Genomic DNA, 20,182 nt, shown 5'->3' with positions numbered 1-20,182 from the left:
TAAGAGTCAGGGGGTGAGATTCAATTTAGTTTGCCAAATGGATCAAATTCGCAGTTTCTGGAACGGTACGAGAACCGAAGCAAGGCAATCCTCCGAAATTCACAGCCGTTCGAAACTTGCTGTGCGTTTCTCCAACCAAAGAACTGAAAAGTCAACAGGTGCAAAATGCCATCACCTTGACCCTTGTAGGGGTGAGGCAGTAGGAACAGCTTACCCAAATATCAAACCAGTTGCCCTGGTTGCTGGTGCATTTTCAGGGGCCCAATTTATAGTACAGTGGTGCCCCGCAAGTTTTGTCGTCTAGCGAATTTTTCGTCTTGCGAATCATGAAATCCCATAGGAATGCATTGAAATTCAATTAATGCGTTCCTATGGTCAAAAAAAGTCCAAACAAAGCCAAATTTGGTACAACAACAGTTTATTAACTGCTCTTTAAAGTCACACATACTGTAAAGAGCAGTTCAAAAATTGAAGGGAAAATAAATTAACTTTATAAACAAAACATGTCTTTGTTTTTAGACAAAGGAAACAAAGTCGCGAGACGTTTTCGTCTTGCGAAGCAAGCCCATAGGGAAATTCGTCTTGCGAGGCAAATCGAAAACGGAAAAACCTTTCGTCTAGCGAGTTTTTTGTCTTGCGAGGCATTCGTCTTGCGAGGTACCACTGTACTTATGTCTTTACCTTTACATCCTTAAATTGGGGTGGGGAATGCTTGGCCCGAATTTGGTCCACCAGCCTCCCCATTTGGCCTGCAAGACTGTTCCAGTCCAGCCATGCCCACCTGCCCCAGATCCCAGCATCATATATGACATCAGGTGAGGGGCAGGTAAAGCTGGGGGTGTGGATGAAAGGGGCTTTGCAGGCACCACCAGCAAAGGCACATTCCTCAGGACCAACTCTTAGGATGAACACACATGACCAGGAGCCAGACAGAAGCTGTTTCAAAAGCTTGTTATGCTGCATGGACCGGTGGCTTCACCTGTGGCCTAGTCTAGCATTACCATCCTCACCATGGGTAGGCAAACTAAGGTAAAAACCTTCTAAATCTGGCCCATGGACGGTCCGGAAATCAGCGTGTTTTTACATGAGTAGAATGTGTGTTTTTATTTAAAATGCATCTCTGGGTTATTTGTGGTGCCTGCCTGGTGTTTGTACATGAGTAGAATGTGTGTTTTTATTTAAAATGCATCTCTGGGTTATTTTGGGGAGATAGGAATTCATTCATCCCCCCCAAAATAAATACAGTCCGGCCCCCCACAAGGTCTGAGGGACAGTGGACCCCTTGGTACAAAAGTTTGTTGACCCCTGATTCTGACACTTCTAGATTATGTTTAAGGCAAGGAAAAGCAGCTCTGGAAGGTGAGAATTAAAAGTGGCAGTGGAAGGTATGTTTAAGTGTTTTACCTCATGTGTTGGAGACCTCCAGGTGCTGCTAACCTAAAACTCCGGCCAATGACCCATCAGGCCAATGACCCATCTAGTCTGGCATTCTGTTCTCACAGTGGCTGACCAGCAGGATTCGAACACAAGAGCACTCTCCCCCTCCTGTGGTTTCCAGCAACTTAGTATTCCAAACATCACTTTTCCAGTGATGCCCCTCGAAGCTCCTTAAGTGCCTCCCCCCACCCAAAATAGTTTCAAAATGGCACCTGATGTCAGAGAAGGAGAGATGAAAGCATTGGGTTTATTGTGTGGCTGGAAGCCGAGGAGGTGACTCTGGCAGAAATCGGGATGAAGATGGATGTGGCAGGCAGTGGGTTAAGGCACCATTCACTGGCAGCACACCCTAGGTCCAGATGTATTTTTAAAATACAAAATGTGCCTCCAATGTACACTCACACAACCGCTTCAGAGATGAATCCGGCCTCTGTTGCATCATGGTAGGACAATTCAACCTCTGCCAAAGCACAAGGAGGAAGCTAAAAGAGGTCCTTTTGGCGCAATCAAGAAAAGAGCAGATCCTTCATCCTGGCAAGATGCTTAACTAGGAGGGGGCAAGGTTAAAAAATATGCTAAAGAGGGGGAGATCTAGAGGAAGATAAAAGATGAAAACAGGAAAAAAACAGCAAGGAAAGGTAAGGTGTAAATTGAGTCATTCCGCTTCCTGATGTGCATTTTCAAGAGTGTTTGTCAACAGAAGTAATGTGGGATTTTATTTTATTGCTGCTTATTTAAAAAAAATAATTTGCAGCTGAATTCCTTGGCTTTGTTTGCAATTAAATCAACAGAATTCAGAGCCAACAAACAGAGACATCTGTCTTCCTGTTTTCTGATCAAAGAGATGTCAGAAGAAAATTAATAGCAGCTCCTGGAATGAGTTGTAGGCATTATTGACCTGATCACATTTTATTCTGCCCGTTCCTAAGAGACAAGAAAAGCCCTGCTTGGGCCTCCTGGGTTGAACAAAACAGGACCAAGTGATGAGCTGTGGCAAGGAGTCACCAACCCTCTTCCTCATAAAGTCCATGTATACAAATGTTTGTACCGTGATGCCTTTACACATATACAGGTGGATCTCCTCAGACACAGGGGTTGAGTTCCCGGCTATCGCATGTAGAAGCAAAATCATACAAGGCCAGAACGGCCACACACAACCATCTCCACCTGTCCGAAGCTGGTACAGAGTGGTCCCTGCCCCCGCCACACAAGGAGGTGGTCTTTTTAAGCCCCCCCCCCATGAGAGATGTCAGATGGCCCTTCCGGGGTTTGTTTTTTCCTGCTCTCCCACCCCTTTGTATTTATTTTCTGAGTTTTCAGACACAATATTTTCCCAGCCCAACTTGGAGTGGCCAGGACTCGAACTCAAGACTTCCAGCTCTATCACTGAGCCACGGTTCTCCCCGACCTCAATATTATTTATTAACTGCCTTCCACACATGTCTCAAGGTACAAAATCAAGCAAAACAGCTAAAACACAGTTTAAACCAATACAGTGGTGCCCCGCAAGACGAATGCCTCGCAAGACGAAAAACTTGCTAGACGAAAGAGTTTTCCGTTTTGGAGGTGCTTTGCAAAACGAATTTCCTATGGGCTTGCTTCGCAAGGCGACAATGTCTTGCGAGTTCCTGCTGGTCTTTTTTCCCTCTCCCCCCTTTTTCTAAGCCGCTTATCAGCTGATCTGATCAGCAGATAAGCCGCTAAAAGCCGCTAATAGTGCTAATAGCGCTAATCCGCTAATCCGTCAATGGGCTTGCTTCGCAAGACGAAAAAACCGCTAGACGAAGAGAATCACAGAACGGATTCTTTTCGTCTTGCGAGGCACCACTGTACCAAAAAAAATGTAAGCTGAATTTAAAAATAATATGAAGTGAACACACATGACAGAGAGACCTATTCATCCAATGACTGCCATTACAGTATCTAGTTTGTTACAGAGCAGAGGGGCATGAAAGATTAAGCTCAAGGGCCTTATCAAACCCTTTCCGAGATTCCAGTGCAGCTCACAGCACTTCTTCCACACGAATGACTGAACTATCTTCAGGGCTAGCTGTAATTATTTTCTCAGTGTCAATATCCTTCCAATTACTTGATAAACCAGAAACAATACAAAGCAGAATGAATTGCTGTGCAAGTGAAAAAAATAGATAAATAAGCCCCCCCCCGCCCTTTAAAACTCGTGGACAACTTGTGGGCGAGAAATTTGGCCATCCCAGTTGATTCGAGTTTGGCACCCGTACTACCTCTTCCCCTCACAGATCCATAATTCACACAATTTCATGAAAGGGATTGGCTGTTAGCACCCTCTGCAAACCATAGCTCTCTGAGGGGAATAGGAGTCTCCCAACATCTGCCAGCACTCTCAACGAACTGTAGTTCCTAGGACCCTTTCACCATGGTTTTTTAAAGAGACATGGTGCTACTTTTAATGTAGATCCAGACTTCATAAGGTAAAGGTAAATGGACCCCCGACCATTAGGTCCATTCACAGATGACTCTAGGTCTGTGGCGCTCATCTCACTTTATTGGCCGAGGGAGCCGGCATACAGCCTCTGGGTCATGTGGCCAGCATGACTAAGCCGCTTCTGGCGAACCTGAGCAGCACACGGAAATGCCGTTTACCTTCCCGCCAGAGTGGCACCTATTTATCTACTGGCACTTTGACATGCTTTCGAACTGCTAGGTTGGCAGGAGCTGGGACCGAGCAACGGGAGCTCACCCCGTCGCGGGGATTCGAACCACCGACCTTCTGATCGGCGAGCCCTAGGCTCTGTGGTTTAACCCACATCGCCACCCGCTGTGTATGTATCATGCTGTGTATTAAAGAGCATTCCAAGGGCCCCCAAAGCACAGCACCAAGCCAGAGATGAGACCCTTCCCCAAGTTCTCCGTCAGCACTCAGGGAAGGAACAAGGCTAACGAGGGAAACTTTTAATGGTTAATAGATTATTGTATTTTAATATTCTGCTGGAAGCCGCCCAGAGTGGCTGGGGAAACCCAGCCAGATAGGCGGGGTATAAATAATAAATGGTTATTATTATTATTATTATTATTATAACGACAACAAATAGTGGCTACCCATAACCTTTGAACTTCTCATGGAAGTTCTTCCTATACAGCTGTTAAATGGCAACGCTCCTCAACACATACTCCAAAAAGAAGAGGAAATGGCAGAAGCAGCAGAGTCCAAGAAAATCCTCCTTCAGTGCTTGTGTTGATGTTCTGCAAAATCTGGCGCGCGGTGTCCAGGACCGCAAGACTCAGGCTACAGTAAGTTGGTAAAGTGAGCCACATTGATGGTATCTCAACTCAAGGGGTGACGTCTCTTGTCCATTGCTGAGCTCCTTCGGCAGAAAGCACTAATTATTTAGCAGCGTCTGTTTCACTACAGATTGCTGGCATCCGAAAGACAGCCAGTGGAAAACTTACAAAGCTTTTATTTTGTCATGGTGTTTATACCACACTTTTCCTCCAAGATGCTCAAGGAGGCATACATGTTTTTCCCTTCCCACAATGACCCTGAGAGGTAGGTGAGGCAGAGCTGAGAGAGAGCACGCAGCTTGAGGGTGGAATTTGAACCCTGGTCTCCCACATCCTGGCCCAGCCCTCTACCCTTACAATGACTCTTCTGTTACGACAGCTAATTTTTAAGAAACCAGAGTGAGTGCTGTGGGCTTTGAAGATAAGGAGCTAGCACTGGGATACGTAACAGGTAGCACCACAAATCACTGGGAATACAGGAACAGGGATGCACAGCTTTTGGCTGGTCTTTGTATCTGGCCAAAATTTGCAACCACCACTAACGCCGCCTCAGGGAAGGCTCTGGGCCTTGCCTCTGATGTTGGCCTGAATTTCAGAGGCAATCAGAAGCAGCCAGCCTACAAAGACTCACACTGAACATGTCTCACTTCAATCTGGGGCAGGCGCATTCCAGAATGAAATAAATATTACCCTTGACATTTGGGGATTCCTCTAACAAAGACACACAATTTATTTGTATCTATGTTACAGGCCCACTTTTCCCTCCAGGGAGTTCTAGACAGTATGTACAGAGTGGGCCGCAGGTGGCCCTCTATTTAATTTTGTGAAAGGGGGGGTGGGGAGATGCCGGGTGTGTAAAAAAAGAGATGGAGAGAGAAAAGGAGGTGGCAACAAGACGGAAAAAGGGGGATAGGCTCCACTCACTCTGGGCTCCATCAGTTATCTGGTCCTGGGCAGATTCTGCCTGATGGAATGTGGCCCTTCACCAAAACAGCACGTCCACCTCTGGCACCCCTGGTTTGCCCCATTTTATTTTCACAACAACTCTTTGATGTAGGTTAGGCTGAGAGATAGCAACTGGCACTGCAACCCAAACCCTTGCTGGGTAGCAGTGCATCTTAAGGGAGTGGCAGAACCACTGCTTCCTCCACAGTGCAGCCACACATGACAGGTAAAAGGTAAAGGTAAAGGACCCCTGGACGGTTAAGTCCAGTCAAAGTCGACTATGGAGTTGCGCTGCTCATCTCACTTTCAGGCCAAGGGAGCCAGCGTTTGTCCACAGACAGCTTTCTGGGTCATGTGGTCAGAATGACTAACCCACTTCTGGTGCAACGGAACACCGTGACGAAAACCAGAGTGCACAGAAACACTGTTTACCTTCCCGCCGCAGTGGTACTTATTTATCTACTTGCGCTGGTATGCTTTCAAACTGCTAGGTTGGCAGGAGCTGGGACAGAGCAACAGGAGCTCACCCCGTCGCGGGGATTAGAACTGCCGACCTTCTGATCAGCAAGCCCAAGAGGCTCAGTGGTTTAGACCACAGCGCCACCCGCATCCAACCACAGCGCAAGGGTGGGAGTAGGCAAACCGCTGTGCCAGCCTGGCAGTGATGGGGCCCAATGCTGTGACATGATGGTAGCAGGGCCAGCGCCCCCAACTTGACTCAATCCCTCCCAAGAATGCCTTCTCCTCCCAGGCCTTGCTGCAAGCTACTGCTGGCAGGAATGCTGCAAGCAGCAACTGCACTCACCTGCACCTTTGGCAGGTGGAATGATGAGCTGTGCCAGTGGAGGCCCAGCAGGGCTGGGCAGAGGGACACCTCTGCCCGATCTAAACCTACCACCAGAGGAACAACCGCAGCTTAATCCAGGGTCAGCTAGTGATCTTGATGGTCAAGTGGGGGTTTGAACCTGGATTTCGCCACTATGCCACACTTGCTGTTAAATCACTTCCGATATCCCCTTTATATCACCTGAGGGAGGTGGACTCTGTTCTGGCGAAACAAATCTCTGGAACTCCAGTTCAGGGCTGAGCTTCCCTCCCACTGCTTCCCCCCGGAAAATCATTCCCCACCGCCAATCCATCACCAACCTTTTGACAAGAGACCCAGATTCCACCACCAAAAATGCAGTTCCGGCCTCAAATCTACAGGCTTACTCGAGCACTTGGCAAGCTAAGTGTGCTGCAGGGTCTATATATTATATACACAGCAAGCAAAGCTACTTGCTATGCTCACTAACAACTCATGGCTCTGCAAATAGCAGGAACGACGCCAAGAAGCAGATTTTAGATTACCTGTTTTAAGACATCAGCTACCATCTGGAGCTATGTGTATATTCACACTCCCACTGCTGGGACTATCACCAGCAATGTGTGTGTGTGTGTGTGTGTGTGTGTGTGTGTGTGTGTAAATGAAAAGGAAAGTATAATCAGCCTATGTAGCACCACCTTGGCGTTTTGTAACAGGAATGTGGCTTAGCTGCCTAGTTCTATTAGATCTGCCAGCCCCAATAGGTTAGGATCCCCAGGCAAAGGCAACATAGAAAATATATTTTGTCATTCAACAGACACTACAGCTCAGAGGAATACTTTAGTTGGGTGCATCATTATTTAATGCAGCTTTTATCCTATAGAGCCTGATGACTGCCTAAGCTAAATTAAACACACATTAAAGTGTCAAAATCCTTTGATGACATTCTAGATTGTGTGGCTAGCAATCTAGCCCATCAACGCAACCCTCACAGCATGCTTCCAGAATATTTTCTGCAAAAGGGTACGTTTGCAGTTATTACCATCAAGTGGGCAACCAAACAAATGCAGGTTTTTGAAATACGATTACAAACAAACACAAAAGGTTTACAACCAATCTGGATGCAGAGTTTTATAGAAACGAAGTAAAATAGGAAACCACGGGTCAAAGAAGTTGCAGAATGTGTTTCGATTTAAAAACGTGCAAAGTTTTATTTTCAGCGCCATGTAAGTATACAAAGCTATGAGGGAAAAAAACACCATGTAGTTTGGAGATTTAAGCTGATCACAGCTTCAGAAATTTACTCTCGAAATATTAAAAGGTTATCAGGCTAGGAGATTTCATCTTCCTGTAGTGTTGTTTACACGACATGAGTTATTTATCACTGCGTAGTAGAATGAGGAGGAGGCAGGAGACACTGCTCATATATTTATTGCAAGCAGCAGATTTTTGCTTCTGATGGAATCAGTCCATAGCTAAGTGACACTGCAGCCACTCTGAATATATTTTCCATTTAGCTGTATCATAAACTAACAAAAGACAAGTGAAATGTCCCGTGCATGCAAATCTATTTGGGGGAGGGGAAGAAGGACACACACACACACACACACACACACCAAGCAAAGCAAAGTCTTTGAGGCCATAAACTTATATGATTCTATAATTTTGCAAATACCAATTACAAAAACAAGCAGCAAACAGGGTTATATTTGAGCGTGCAGGTGAATTTTTTCAACCCCCTTTTATAAAAGAAAGTCTCCCTTTGTTGTGAGAAATGGAGATGGGTGACCTACAATAAAAAAGGATCCAGCAACTATCATGGTGTCAGTCTTTATAGGTTCCCCCATCTTCACTAACCTATTTTAAAGGGACAATACAGGCTGCCAGGACTGTTAACTAGAGCTGCAACAAGCTTAGGCACCCTAATGATTCCCCACTGCAAAACCTAATTCCTAACAGGTTGGAGGCGCTGCCTGTGAAAACAGAAATTTCTGTATCCTGCTCATACAGGTTCCCTTCTCCCTCTTCCTAGATCACCTCATATCGTATGTTGCTCTAATCCAAATTAGAAGCAATCAGGTGTTGCTTCCTCCTTACAGTAGCTTTTGTTACCTGCTTCCCACCATATTGGCTGCTCCACTTGTGCTGAGAGCTTGTCAAGCCATCAGCACAACACACAAACACACACTGCAGAGCAAGGCACCTGGGATACCAGCCCAGATCCTAATTTTTGTTTTTCAACCCTTTGCTGAGCAAATGTGGTGGGCTTTATTTACCTTATTGTTCAATTACTGCCTTGGGAGCAAGGATGCTACAGCATCTCTGTGATCCTGAGTCAAAGATATCCCTGACCACGCAACCAAAGGAATCACTGAGTGATCTATGAACCACTGTAAAACTACAGGTTTCCATACCAACTTAAGCCACATTAACTTTACGGATGGAGGGGACTCAGATCCAGGTCGCAATCCTGCGCACACTTACAGGGAAGTAAGTCACATGAGCAAAGGGGGACTTGCTTCTGAGCAGACATGCACAGGACTGGGCTGCAGTATCAGGCAACCTTATGAAGGAGGAGGCTGCACTGGACATAGCGGGACTTACTTCCGAGAAAGTGTGTGGATGAGATTGGGGGCTTCACCACCACTTACTTCCAAGGAGACCTCCTCCTTACTTCCAAGTCACTTCTAAGCTGAGACCACACACCATTCCCAAGTTAGATTTTGCTCAAGAGACTATACCTGTGGGTGGGGGCTGAGCAGTAAAGTGGAGGGGGGGGGAGGGAAAAACATAAATCCTCTGGAGCCAGCCATGAATTATTGGGGGTCTCCCCTGCTGAAGCTAAAACCAGCCACCATTCCTGCACCACTTGAAATTGTCCTCCCTTACTGCTTTGCTATTTTGCTGCTCTTTGGTGTTCTGCAGTTTTTTTTAAAGATTGGCAGGTTAAAACTCCTACATTCCCCCCCCCCCCCATTATTTCATTCGGGTTTTAAGGAGATTTTTAAAATCATACTGTTAATTGTTCCGCAAGTCACTTGGAGGCCCATTGGAACCAAGCGGCAAAGGCCCCCAAAGCGATGCTACATCCAAGCAAGGCCCACGGATCTCAAGCGGGCTTACTCGCATGTAAGCTTGCATAGGACTGTAGCCGGAGGCCGAATGAATGGGCTGAGGTGAATCCAAGCCACACCAAAGGCACGCTCTTGCACGCGCCAACTCAGAAGGCAAAAAAGGCGTTTTAATTCCACCCCCAGCAAAGAAGACATTGCACTGCACCTCTTTAATGCCCTGTTAACCGGCCAATGATAAAATAAAAGCATGCAAAGAAAGCAACCCCCCCCCACTAATGCTTACCTTCTTCGCCCGCCCACCCTCAACTGAAAGGAAACGCCAGGAGTATTTTGCAGCTGGCCAGAAAGTAACACCCAAAGCGCCTCGCCGGCAAACGAACCAGGAACCATCAATGAAAACAGACCCCACCACCAGCCCGGATGCCAGAAGCCGCGATCAATAGCCGCGACTCGGCCACGCCAACTGCTCCCTCCTCTCCGCCCATCTGCTCGGCTCGGCTGGTGCAGATGGCGGACCTGGGTGCAGGGCGAGCGCGGCGCCCCGGGAGCTCGCGCCGCTCGCCATGATTAATTGATTGCTGGTCGCTAGGCGACCCCGCGCCGGGCTCGAGGCTTTTGCAAAGAGCAGCACCACCAGCAGCAGCCGCTGCCCCCGCCAACCCCAAAGCGAAGGATGTGGGGTCAAATCGCGCCGCCCAGGCAACGCATGCATGCATGCAAGGGTATCTATGCAGCACTGGGAGCAATTCAAAATAAATAAATAAATGCAAGCAAGCGTATTTATGCAGCACTGGGAGCAATGCAAAAAAATTGCAAGGGGTTGCAGTGGGCGAGGAAGCGGGATGGCGGCGAGGCTCTAGATTTTGCAGAGAGTTGCACTGAGGAACGGAGGTGGGGTGCTGTGGTTAGGAAAGCCTGCCCTGCCCACCCCTGGCTGGCTGGCTGGCTTACCTCCTCGCCGCGGGCTCTCTCACAGTACCATCGCGCCGCCAGGCAAGCTGGCGAAGCTTCCCTTCCTGGAGCGAGCTCCGGCAATGTGGGTCGCCGGAGGGATCAAAGGAGAAGGGAGCGCGCAAGAGGCAGAGCCGCTGCCGAGCCCCGGGAAGGTGAGGCGCAGCAGCCTCGGCGAGCTTGAATGGAGGGAAAGGGACACTGCGCTCGTGGCGCATCCTACTGGCGAGGACTGCGAAGTGCGAGGCGAGGGGGCTGTGGGGGGAGATGCGCGCTGCCGCCCGTCGTGCCAGGGTCAGGCCCGCTCTATTGAGGCCTGTTGTTCGCCCTCCCCCACTTTGTTATAGGTGACTACTAAGGCACTTTAAAAGAGCGGGGAATATACCTACCCCCCCAAAAGGACGTAAAATATGCATGTGCTGAGTTATATGTATAGATGTGAATTTAGAAATAATCACTACTTTTTTAAAAATTGCAATGCGTCTCACAGATCCTCCCATAGCTGTCAACTTTCAGATTTGAAAATAAGGGATCAGCAGCCTCACCTGTCCCGGGGACAGTCTATGGGATATCTAACAATTCGGGATAGCAGCAGGAAGCAGCGGGAAACGGCGCTGGAATAAGGGAATTTCCTGCAAAAAAAGGGAAGGTTGACAGCTATGGATCCTCCAAGTGTCCCTATTTTCCAGGGACGTCCCTGATTTATAGAAGCCATCCTGGTTTGAATGTTGAAGGGTGTGGAGTAGTAGATAGGTAGCCGTGTTGGTCTGCCATAGTCAAAATAAAAAAATTCTTTCCAGTAGCACCTTAAAGACCAACTAAGTTAGTTCTTGGTATGAGCTTTCGTGTGCATGCACACTTCTATTTTGAAGGGTGTGGAGTTATCCGAGCCGCCTGAAGGCAATCCTGTACAGTTGGAACTTGGTTCTCAAAATTAATCCTTTCCGGAAGTCCGTTCCAAAACCAAAGTGTTCCAAAACCGAGGCGCACTTTCCCATAGAAAGTAATGCAAAATGGATTAATCCGTTCCACACTTTTAAGAACAACCCCTAAAACAGCAATTTAACATGAATTTTACTATCTAACGAGACCATTGATCCATAAAATGAAAGCAATAAACAATGTAGTGCAGTCACGCAATCAATCAACCAGTAGCTGAACTGGGTTCCACACAGTCACAAAAAAGAAAGAAAAAGAGCCACAAAAACACAAAATAAATAGCAAAAACAGACAGATCTCAGCGTAATACTCAAAGCGGAAGCGTGGCACTCAAATCAGAAGCATAACACTCAAAACGGAGCATGTTCGGCTTCCGAAAAAAGTTCGCAAACCGGAACACTTACTTCTGGGTTTGCAGTGTTTCGGTTCCAAGTTGTTTGAGTACCAAGGCGTTTGAGAACCAAGGTACCACTGTATAGGGAAGTTTTAAAAAAATGTTTAATGTTTTATTATGTTTCTATATACGTTGGAAGCTGCCCAGAGTGGCTGGGGCAACCCAGTCAGATGTGTGGCGTATAAATAGTAAAGTTGTGATTATGGAATGGGACATCCCTATATTCATCAGAGAAATGCTGGAGGGTATGATCTCACCATATTGGGGGATTCTGTGCTGTAGCCTGTATGCATGCTTATTCGGCTGACTAGGTGTTGATCAGCAACTTCAAAGCTCCTGCCCTTTATTATTTTATGGTCCTTTATCTTTAAACTGGACTTGGACCAGACAGCCACTCAAATAGAGGAGTGCCCTCTGTGAAGTAGGACACACAGACCCCTTGCAATTTGTGCAATGGTTAATTCCTTTTTCTTTTTTTGCTTGGTGTGTAATTCCTGCCTATTTCCTACTGAGGTGGTCAACCTGTATTTGACCTGGCATAGTTGGATGTTCCTCATACCTCCCGCCCCCCCAAAAAATCCCTGCACGTGGACAGGTAGTTTGTCAGGGTGCTAGCCTAGCCTTCTTCCTGACTTGCTAGTTTTCTATGCACAGGGAATTTTTACCAAGTTGCTAGTACAGTACAGAGGAGCATTGTTTGTTCTGTTCCACACACAACCCCCCTCATTAGTCTGGAGTAGTACAAGACCTGGGGAGACCTAGGCCTTGATGATTGGCAGCTGAATGTCAACCCCTGCGCCTAATGAAATGCCTTTGGGTTTGAAGTGATGTGAGGAGACGCAACAGTTCTCACTACCATGTGTGTATCTGTGATAGCCCATATACAAATCATCACTCAGGGCTGCTTGTGAGGCTGACTTCAGATTTTCCCAACAGCCGGGAGATTCTCCCAACTCCAACAGCCTTTGTGGCCAAGAAGATAACTAGAGCTTAAGCCTCAAAATTTGTTCTCACCCTTGGGATAGTGGAGGCGATTCATCCAGTTACATGCAGAGTGTTTTTTCCTCGTGGTTCACCACAAAGGAAATAAAAACAGAACATTAGGGATCCTCTGACGGGGGCACGTCTGATTATTCCCCCATGCGTCTGTGGCTCTTTCAGCTTTTGCTGAAGACTGAGCCTTTAAAGCCTGTTGTGGAAGGGGAGATTGTTGGGTTGTCTTTGCTTTTGCTTTTATTATGCATTTTCTTTTTTTTTTATACAGTGGTGCCCCGCAAGACGAATGCCTCGCAAGACGAAAAACCCGCTAGACGAAAGGGTTTTCCGTTTTTCGATGCGCTTCGCAAGACGAATTTCCCTATGGGCTTGCTTCACAAAATGAAAAAGTCTTGCGAGTCTTGCGATTTCCCCCCCTTCCCCCCTTTTTCTAAGCCGCTAAGCCGCTAAGCGCCTTTTAGCCGCTAAGCCGCTAATAGCCGCTAAACCGCTAATAGCGCTAAGCCGCTAATAGGGTTGCTTCGCAAGACGAAAAAACCGCTAGACGAAGAGACTCGCAGAACGGACTAATTTCGTCTTGCGAGGCACCACTGTATTGTGATTTTATGCTGTGAACTGCCCTGAGATCTATAGGGCAGAATAATAGTAATAATAATAATAATAATAATAATAATAATAATAATAATAATAATATGGACCTAGCCCTGTGGGACTCCCTGCCAGTAGAAGTTCGGCAGAAATCATCCCCACTTTCTTTGACATGCTTTCTGAAAACTGTGTTATTCAGGCATTCCTTTGCCATGTGAGTAAGTGTTCCGGTTTGCAAACTTTTTTCAGAAGCCAAACGTGCTCCGTTTTGAGTGTTACGCTTCTGATTTGAGTGTTATGCTTCCAATTTGAGTGCCACACTTCCGTTTTGAGTGTTATGCTGAGGTCTGTCTGTTTTTGCTATTTATTTTGCGTTTCTCTTTTTGCGGCTCTTTTTGTTTTTGTTCTTGCGACTGTGTGGAACCCAGTTCAGCTACTGATTGATTGTGTGACTGCAGTATATTGTTTATTGCTTTCATTTTATGGATCAATGCTCTTGTTAGATAGAAAGGTAAAGGTAAAGGAACCCTGACAGTTAAGTCCAGTCGCAGACGACTCTGGGGTTGCGGTGCTCATCTTGCTTTACAGGCAGAGGGAGCCGGCCTTTGTCCGCAGACAGTTTTTCTGGGTCATGTGGCCAGCATGACTGAGCCGCTTCTGGTGAAAGCAGTGCAACACACGGAAACACCGTTTAAATTGCTGTTTTAGAGGTTGTTTTTAAAAGTCTGGAAGGGATTAATCCATTTTGCATTACTTTCTATGGGAAAGCGTGCCTTGGTTTTGGAACGCCTTGGTTTTGGAACGAACTTCTGGAATGGATTAAGGTACCATTGTACCAAGGATTTTGGTAGGAAGTGCCTAGGCAGTATACGGGCACCGGTGGGCAGAATGAGGCCTCAGGTGGCAGGTGAAGTGGGCTGTGAGGAGCAGTCCCCCGGTCATTCCGCCTGAGCCTTGCAGATGTTTCCTTCTGCCGAATGACAGAGCTTTGTGTGGCGCAGCAGTGTGGGCCCCCTAAGCTAGCCTGCTTCCTCAGCAGTGGATGACGCTGGCCTGTCACCGGTGCCAAAGTAATAAAATAATGCACAAGTTATAAAAACAAAACTGAAATATACTCGGAGTCGAGAGTGGATTTCATGCTCTTTATTAAGCTTATAGTGGTGAGGAGGAATAGAAGTTCCCCCAGAATGTCTGCTTTATATATATTATTTGCACAATGGGCCCCATGTGATTGGCTAATTCCAAGATTCTCCTGTAGGCCAATCAGGTCGCGGATTCATTTCCACCTGGAGCTGGATTGGGGGGCTCCTGTGGACCAATCAGACTGCATTCTGGAGCCTATTGTTCTAGGACCAATCAGGCTGCTGCATTTTGGCTCCTATTCAACTCAGTAGGATCCAAACTGCAGCAGTCTGATTGGTCCTAGAACAATAGGATCCAAAACGCAGCAGTCTGATTGGTCCTAGAACAATAGGATTCAGAATGCAGCAGTCTGATTGGTCCTAGAACAATGCAGCAGTATGATTGGTTAGCAGGAACCACCCAATCATTCTCCAGATAGAAGCGAATCCACAACCTGATTGGTTTACAGTAGAATTCCGGAATTAGCCAATCATGTGCAGCCCATTGTGTAAATAATGTATATAAAGCAGATACTTTGAGGGGACATTCATTCATTCCTCCTCACCACTATGAGCTGAATAAAGAGCATGAAATCACTTTGCGACTCTGAGTATATTTCAATAACAAAAACCATGAAACAAAAACAGTTCCTTCGAGAAAACAATGAAAAACAATCCATATTTGAAAATAAGGCGAACATATAAAAACAAAGCTATGCATGTAAACGGTTAAAACTAGTTCTGGTACGGATAAATGGGATAAATATCCCTGCTTAAAAGGCTTGTCAAAAGTGGAAAAGACAACAGAGACAGCACCTGCCTAATAGGAGGAAAAGCCAGAGGATAGGTGCCACCTCTCTCAAGTCCCGATTCCTTTGCAAGCTGGCAGCATCATGTGTCCTCACAGCAGCTCAAGGTGCTGCTGCTTCCCATACATTTAAAAACATTTCCAGTTTTTTAATTTCTCTTGAAAGTAAGTAATGAGGAAGGCTGACACACCTCACAACGGAGGGCATTCCACAAATTGAAACCACCACCGAGAAGGCCCTGTTACAGGTCGTTGCAAATGTCCCCAGTGGATCAGGGAGTCTTTCTTAACCAACTGCCTTACTTCGCTGAATGCTGTGGCTCCAATTTACCCAATGCAAGGATTACCCTTTATTCAGTCTGGAAAGTTCCCCACTAGCATTTGCCTTCTGAATCAACAAGGTGTGTGGCTTTTTTTCTACAGCGTTGAAGTGGGGATGTCCTGGTCCTTTTAAGAGCTCCAGGAATGCAAACCTTGCTCAGTTTTGCCAGGCTCGTGCCAAGGAAGAATTCAAGGATGAGGCAACCAGGTTACCACCCCAGTGGAGTGAGTAATCCAGGATTAGTTACATTCTTAAATTTACAAGGAGGGCCTTGAATCCTTTACTGGACTGAAGCCAGTAATCCTGCGACCCTGACTCTCCTTAAACCAATGCAAGCTACACCATAGACATAAGCATCAATTCGGATTTTGGCGTGTTCGGTGCATCACAGGACCGTTACAAGAGTCACACAACAAGCCAGTATAGACAGCAAAATATGCACCTCTACCCCACACCCCCTCCTGCCTTCCTGCTCATTCTGGGCATCTTTCTGAATGTCTGTTCTGATAGAACCGCTGCTTATGTGTAAGCTCCTGCTCACAGCCTCCTTGACAAGGGATGGGATTGTGCACTAAAGAGAGAGAAAATGCCAAAAAGATAGCTTCTTTAGCACAGCTAGCATGAGAATAACCAGCTAAAGTTGCACAGCCTTCCAGCTGCCCACCGAATCCTAATTGTTTGTGACAGAACTGGGTTTTTTCTCAGGTTAATGTCACAATTTTCCTTAGGGGTGGAAGAGTATTCTGTGATATTAACTTAAACCAGAGAAGTTTTGCAAAATATTGGCCTCATCTCTCCCCGCTGAAAGGAGAGACTATTTTCGTAACTGCAAAAAGCTTTTAAGTTATTCTTTTCTTTTAACCTGTAGGATCATTCTCTTTGAAGAACTGGCAACAATTTGCAGACTTTGATGTGCCAGCAAAAGGGTTTTTGAAAAATAATTTTGACATATAAATGCAGTATGTTTACATCCCAACTCAACGTGAATAGGACTGAGCTGCACATGTACTGATTCTGCCTAAAGATAAAAGCTTATCCAGCCAAAGAGGAATATTGGACTAGGAAACAAAAAGCCACTGAAAATTTCAAAAAAGCATTTCTGTTCTACCATAGCCAGCCTTAGGCTAACAGCCAGATACTTATTTTTATTTGGGCTGGCCTTTTAACCACCTTCTTCAATTCTAGCATGACAATGCAAAGTCATACAATGGGTTCTTGGTTATGGGCCCAAACACCAATTTAGTAAGCCATGCCAAACTGGAATAATGTGTGTTCACCATCTCCACACTATTTATAATTGTATAAATGTCTACCATGTGGGTCATTGGTTGTCTGCCCAAAACTAAAACGTCCTAATTGCGGGCCCAGCAGGGGTCCTAATTTGGCCCATGAGACTGTTCTATAAGGGAACCTGACATCTGATTCCATAACTTCTAAGCTTTATTAGGTGAGAGATTTGGGGCTCATCTGTACTGTCATTTAATATACCTCCATTAATTATTCCTTGCTCTATGACAGGGGTCAGCAAACTTTTTCAGCAGGGGGCCGGTCCACTGTCCCTCAGACCTTGTGGGGGGCTGGACTATATTTTGAAGAAGAAAAAGAACGAATTCCTATGCCCCACAAATAACCCCAAGATGCATTTTAAATAAAAGCACACATTCTACTCATGCAAAAAACACACTGATTCCCGGACTGTCTGCGGGCTGGATTTAGAAGGCGATTGGATGGATCTGACCCCCGGGCCTTAGTTTGCCTACCCATACTCTATGACATTCTCCTCTAAATCACTGTCTTCCCACACTTCCCCTTCCCTCCATAGGCGCCAACTCCTAGGGGCCCAGGTCCCTTTGCCCCCCACAAGCCCCCCATAAAATATCTGAGGAGGCCAGGGGCCCCCAAAGTTGATTGCCATTGCTGCCTCCCCTCCTTTTTTCCATGTTTGGCCTTCATTTCCCATTGAGCCCTGTAAAAGAACTTGTAAAAGGGTTGCTGGATGCAAGAGAGCTGGGATCGGGGGAAAACCTCATTTCTTACAGCCCTTGCAATTGGAGACAGACAGGAAGAGAAAATGAAACTGTGCGCTCCATGGGACAGATTCATGGAGCTCTGCTAGGACAAAAGAGGAAGCAGCTCGCTGGTTGCTTGTCATTTTTAAAAATTAAATTCAAGACATGCTTTAAGAGCCAAGGGAGGAGGACATTGTCAAGAGCTTTGCCATTTACTTTCAAACTTCTTTTCTGCCATCCCTCCTATGTCCTTGTCCCCCTACCTCCAATATCACTGTCCTTGTCCGCACCCCCCCCATATTTTATTCAAGTTGGTATCTCTGCTTCCCTCAATCTGGATTTCCACATACCCTCTCCTTTCTCAGAGTATCCCTGGTATAAGAAAATCTGGATCAAGGGAGGGGAAATTGTGGGAAGGCAGTAATTTGGAGAAGAAGCTTACCATCCACATTAAAAGACAGAATGAATGAGCCCTTTCTTAAAATCTTGCACTTGCACCACCTTGAAAGTTGAAATGTAGGAAGAGCAAATATAGATAAGCATGGACTTTCAGAACCAGCAGTTTCATCAGGACTGGAGATAATAGTGATTTTAATATTGCTTTTGTCATACGTTCTGTCCCATTGACATCTCAAGTCAAAGATGGTTGAAGCAATACTGAAACAAAATGAAGGATCCATTTCAAAATCTGGTTGTGGCATTACACAACCAAATTTCTAGCTCTCATGGCTATGGACTGAAATCTGAGGAGTTCTGAGAAATCAGAAAGAGCACCTGAACAATTAGTTATTAATATAAGGTAAATGCAATGCCGAATCTTTTTAATACAATTTGGCTTTCTCCTTGCAAAACGGGGGATGTTTTTATATAGAAAATCTAGCCCTCCCTGCAGGCGTTAGATAATACCAGTCACAATATGAAAACCTGACTGAAATGCTCAGATGTAAAATCGACCTGACACACAGTGCAAGGCTTCTCTGGGTAACTTTCTAAAGAATCATAGAATCATAGAGTTGGAAGAGACCACAAGGGCCATCGAGTCCAACCCCCTGCCAAGCAGGAAAAGAGGGATAGCTTTAGGTCAATGTGTATTTTGTCAGATCTCTTTCCTGCCATGCACTTAAATGTGGCTACGAAACATTCTGCTGCCGTCCCATTATTTACATACAATAGGGAACAATCCGGCCCAACGTAATGGCAGAGTCCCAGTGATTTCAGTGAGGGAGATAAGAACATATGCTTAACTTAGCTCAGGTGTTGCCAACTTCCCCGCCCCACGGGCCAATTTGCACCCTGGAGAAACTGTCATGTTATAATTCCTGCTCCATGATTGCAGTCATGGGATTGTTGTCTTTCACATGACGGTGTATGTTTTGACTCCACAGAGTGGGAAGTGACGGAGACAGGATGTTTGTGTTACTGTGTTCTGTGAAGAGGGACTATTGTCCTTTGTTCTTTTCCTCTTTGCTCTCTGATGCTAGAGAGAGAGAGGGAGCCATGTTGCAGTGCCCCGTGTGTGTTTATATGTAAATAAAGTAATTAACCAAAATGTTGCTGAGGTCTGTCATGCAAAGCTGTGAAGACTCTGCAGCTCTCTAAGTGTGCCGGTGTCGGTTGGCATCAGTTGCTGTGATGTTTGGGCAGAAGAAAGCTTTTGAAGCCCCTGAACAATTGACCAGGAGGGAGAGAACATGCCAGTCGGGCATGTGTCTCTGCCAGGGTCCTACTCGAGTGTAAGCTGAACTCCTGACACAACACACGCACGTGTGCACACACACACAGAGTACACACCACAACTGATCCATTAGCTACAACAGAATGTCTCTTTCAAGCCAAATTTCAGTGGGGGGAGGGGACCCTGTGGGTGCCAGGAAAGGGCCTCTATAGGTACAGATGTGGTCACAGATGTTGGGCTGGCAACCCCCGGCCTCAGAATTATTTGCGGAGCAGCAAGCAGAAAAAAGATGGAGAGAATCTCCAATAAGCCAGTGGGCAAGCAGTGGGCAAGTGCTCTTGGAGTTGTGTCTTGAATCCACAGGGACTGTTTTGAGACAGGGGAGAAAGAGTGGAGAACAAAAGAGAAATTGAAGGGCTCCACCAAAAGGCAATATATGGTTTGAATCTGAGAGCAGCTGCCGATTAACTTTGACTGAGAACCCGCCTGAAACCCCAGAAAAACGATGGTGATGATAATCAGGGTTTCCCCCCAGCCAGAACTTGGTTCCGGCATGTCTTATAATGCCATTGCCATTTTAAGAGAACAAGAGAGGTATTCGTGGTGATTTCTGGCACCTCTATTTCTAGAAAAATACCACTGATAATAAATAAATGAGAAAATAAATCAGATTTTTTTTTGGGGGGGCGGGAATCGTATGTTTATTGTATTGGCCAGGATGCGATGTGATCTCGTTTATGTTTTTACTTTTTTCTTATATTATTTTTTTTAAAAAGCATTTACAGAAGAATTACTTGTTAAGGTTTTGCTTTAAAGCAGGAATATAGGAAGTTGCCTTATGCCAAGTCAGACTGTTG

The 20,182-nt window shown here is 46.0% G+C and overlaps 2 protein-coding genes across 8 annotated transcripts in view; one reads left to right on the top strand and one right to left on the bottom strand.

Moving 5' to 3' along the window:
- ELMOD1 (ELMO domain containing 1) overlaps window positions 1-10,598 on the bottom strand; it is a 48,990-nt gene extending 38,392 nt beyond the window's left edge. For 2 of the 6 annotated variants that reach the window (XM_082219518.1, XM_082219523.1), the window contains exon 1: window positions 10,474-10,598. The gene's annotated coding sequence lies outside the window, so the exon portion shown is untranslated. Of the gene's footprint in view, window positions 1-8,724; window positions 8,806-9,805; window positions 9,987-10,473 lie in introns of those variants that run through there. The other 4 variants (XM_082219521.1, XM_082219522.1, XM_082219519.1 and 1 more) reach the window with 3 other exon arrangements.
- Window positions 10,152-20,182, top strand: part of ALKBH8 (alkB homolog 8, tRNA methyltransferase) — a gene marked incomplete at its 5' end in the record, with an annotated part of 65,249 nt that continues 55,218 nt past the window's right edge. Inside the window, one exon of one of the 2 annotated variants that reach the window (XM_082219258.1) lies at window positions 10,152-10,244. In XM_082219258.1, coding sequence (XP_082075384.1) covers window positions 10,196-10,244 — 49 coding nt within the window. Of the gene's footprint in view, window positions 10,245-10,556; window positions 10,795-20,182 lie in introns of those variants that run through there. The other variant, XM_082219257.1, reaches the window with a different exon arrangement.

The sequence above is a fragment of the Podarcis vaucheri genome, assembly GCF_965113315.1.
Source record: "Podarcis vaucheri genome assembly, chromosome: 4".
Classification (NCBI taxonomy): Eukaryota; Metazoa; Chordata; class Lepidosauria; order Squamata; family Lacertidae; genus Podarcis; species Podarcis vaucheri.
This window is presented reverse-complemented; position numbering and strand designations above follow the sequence as displayed.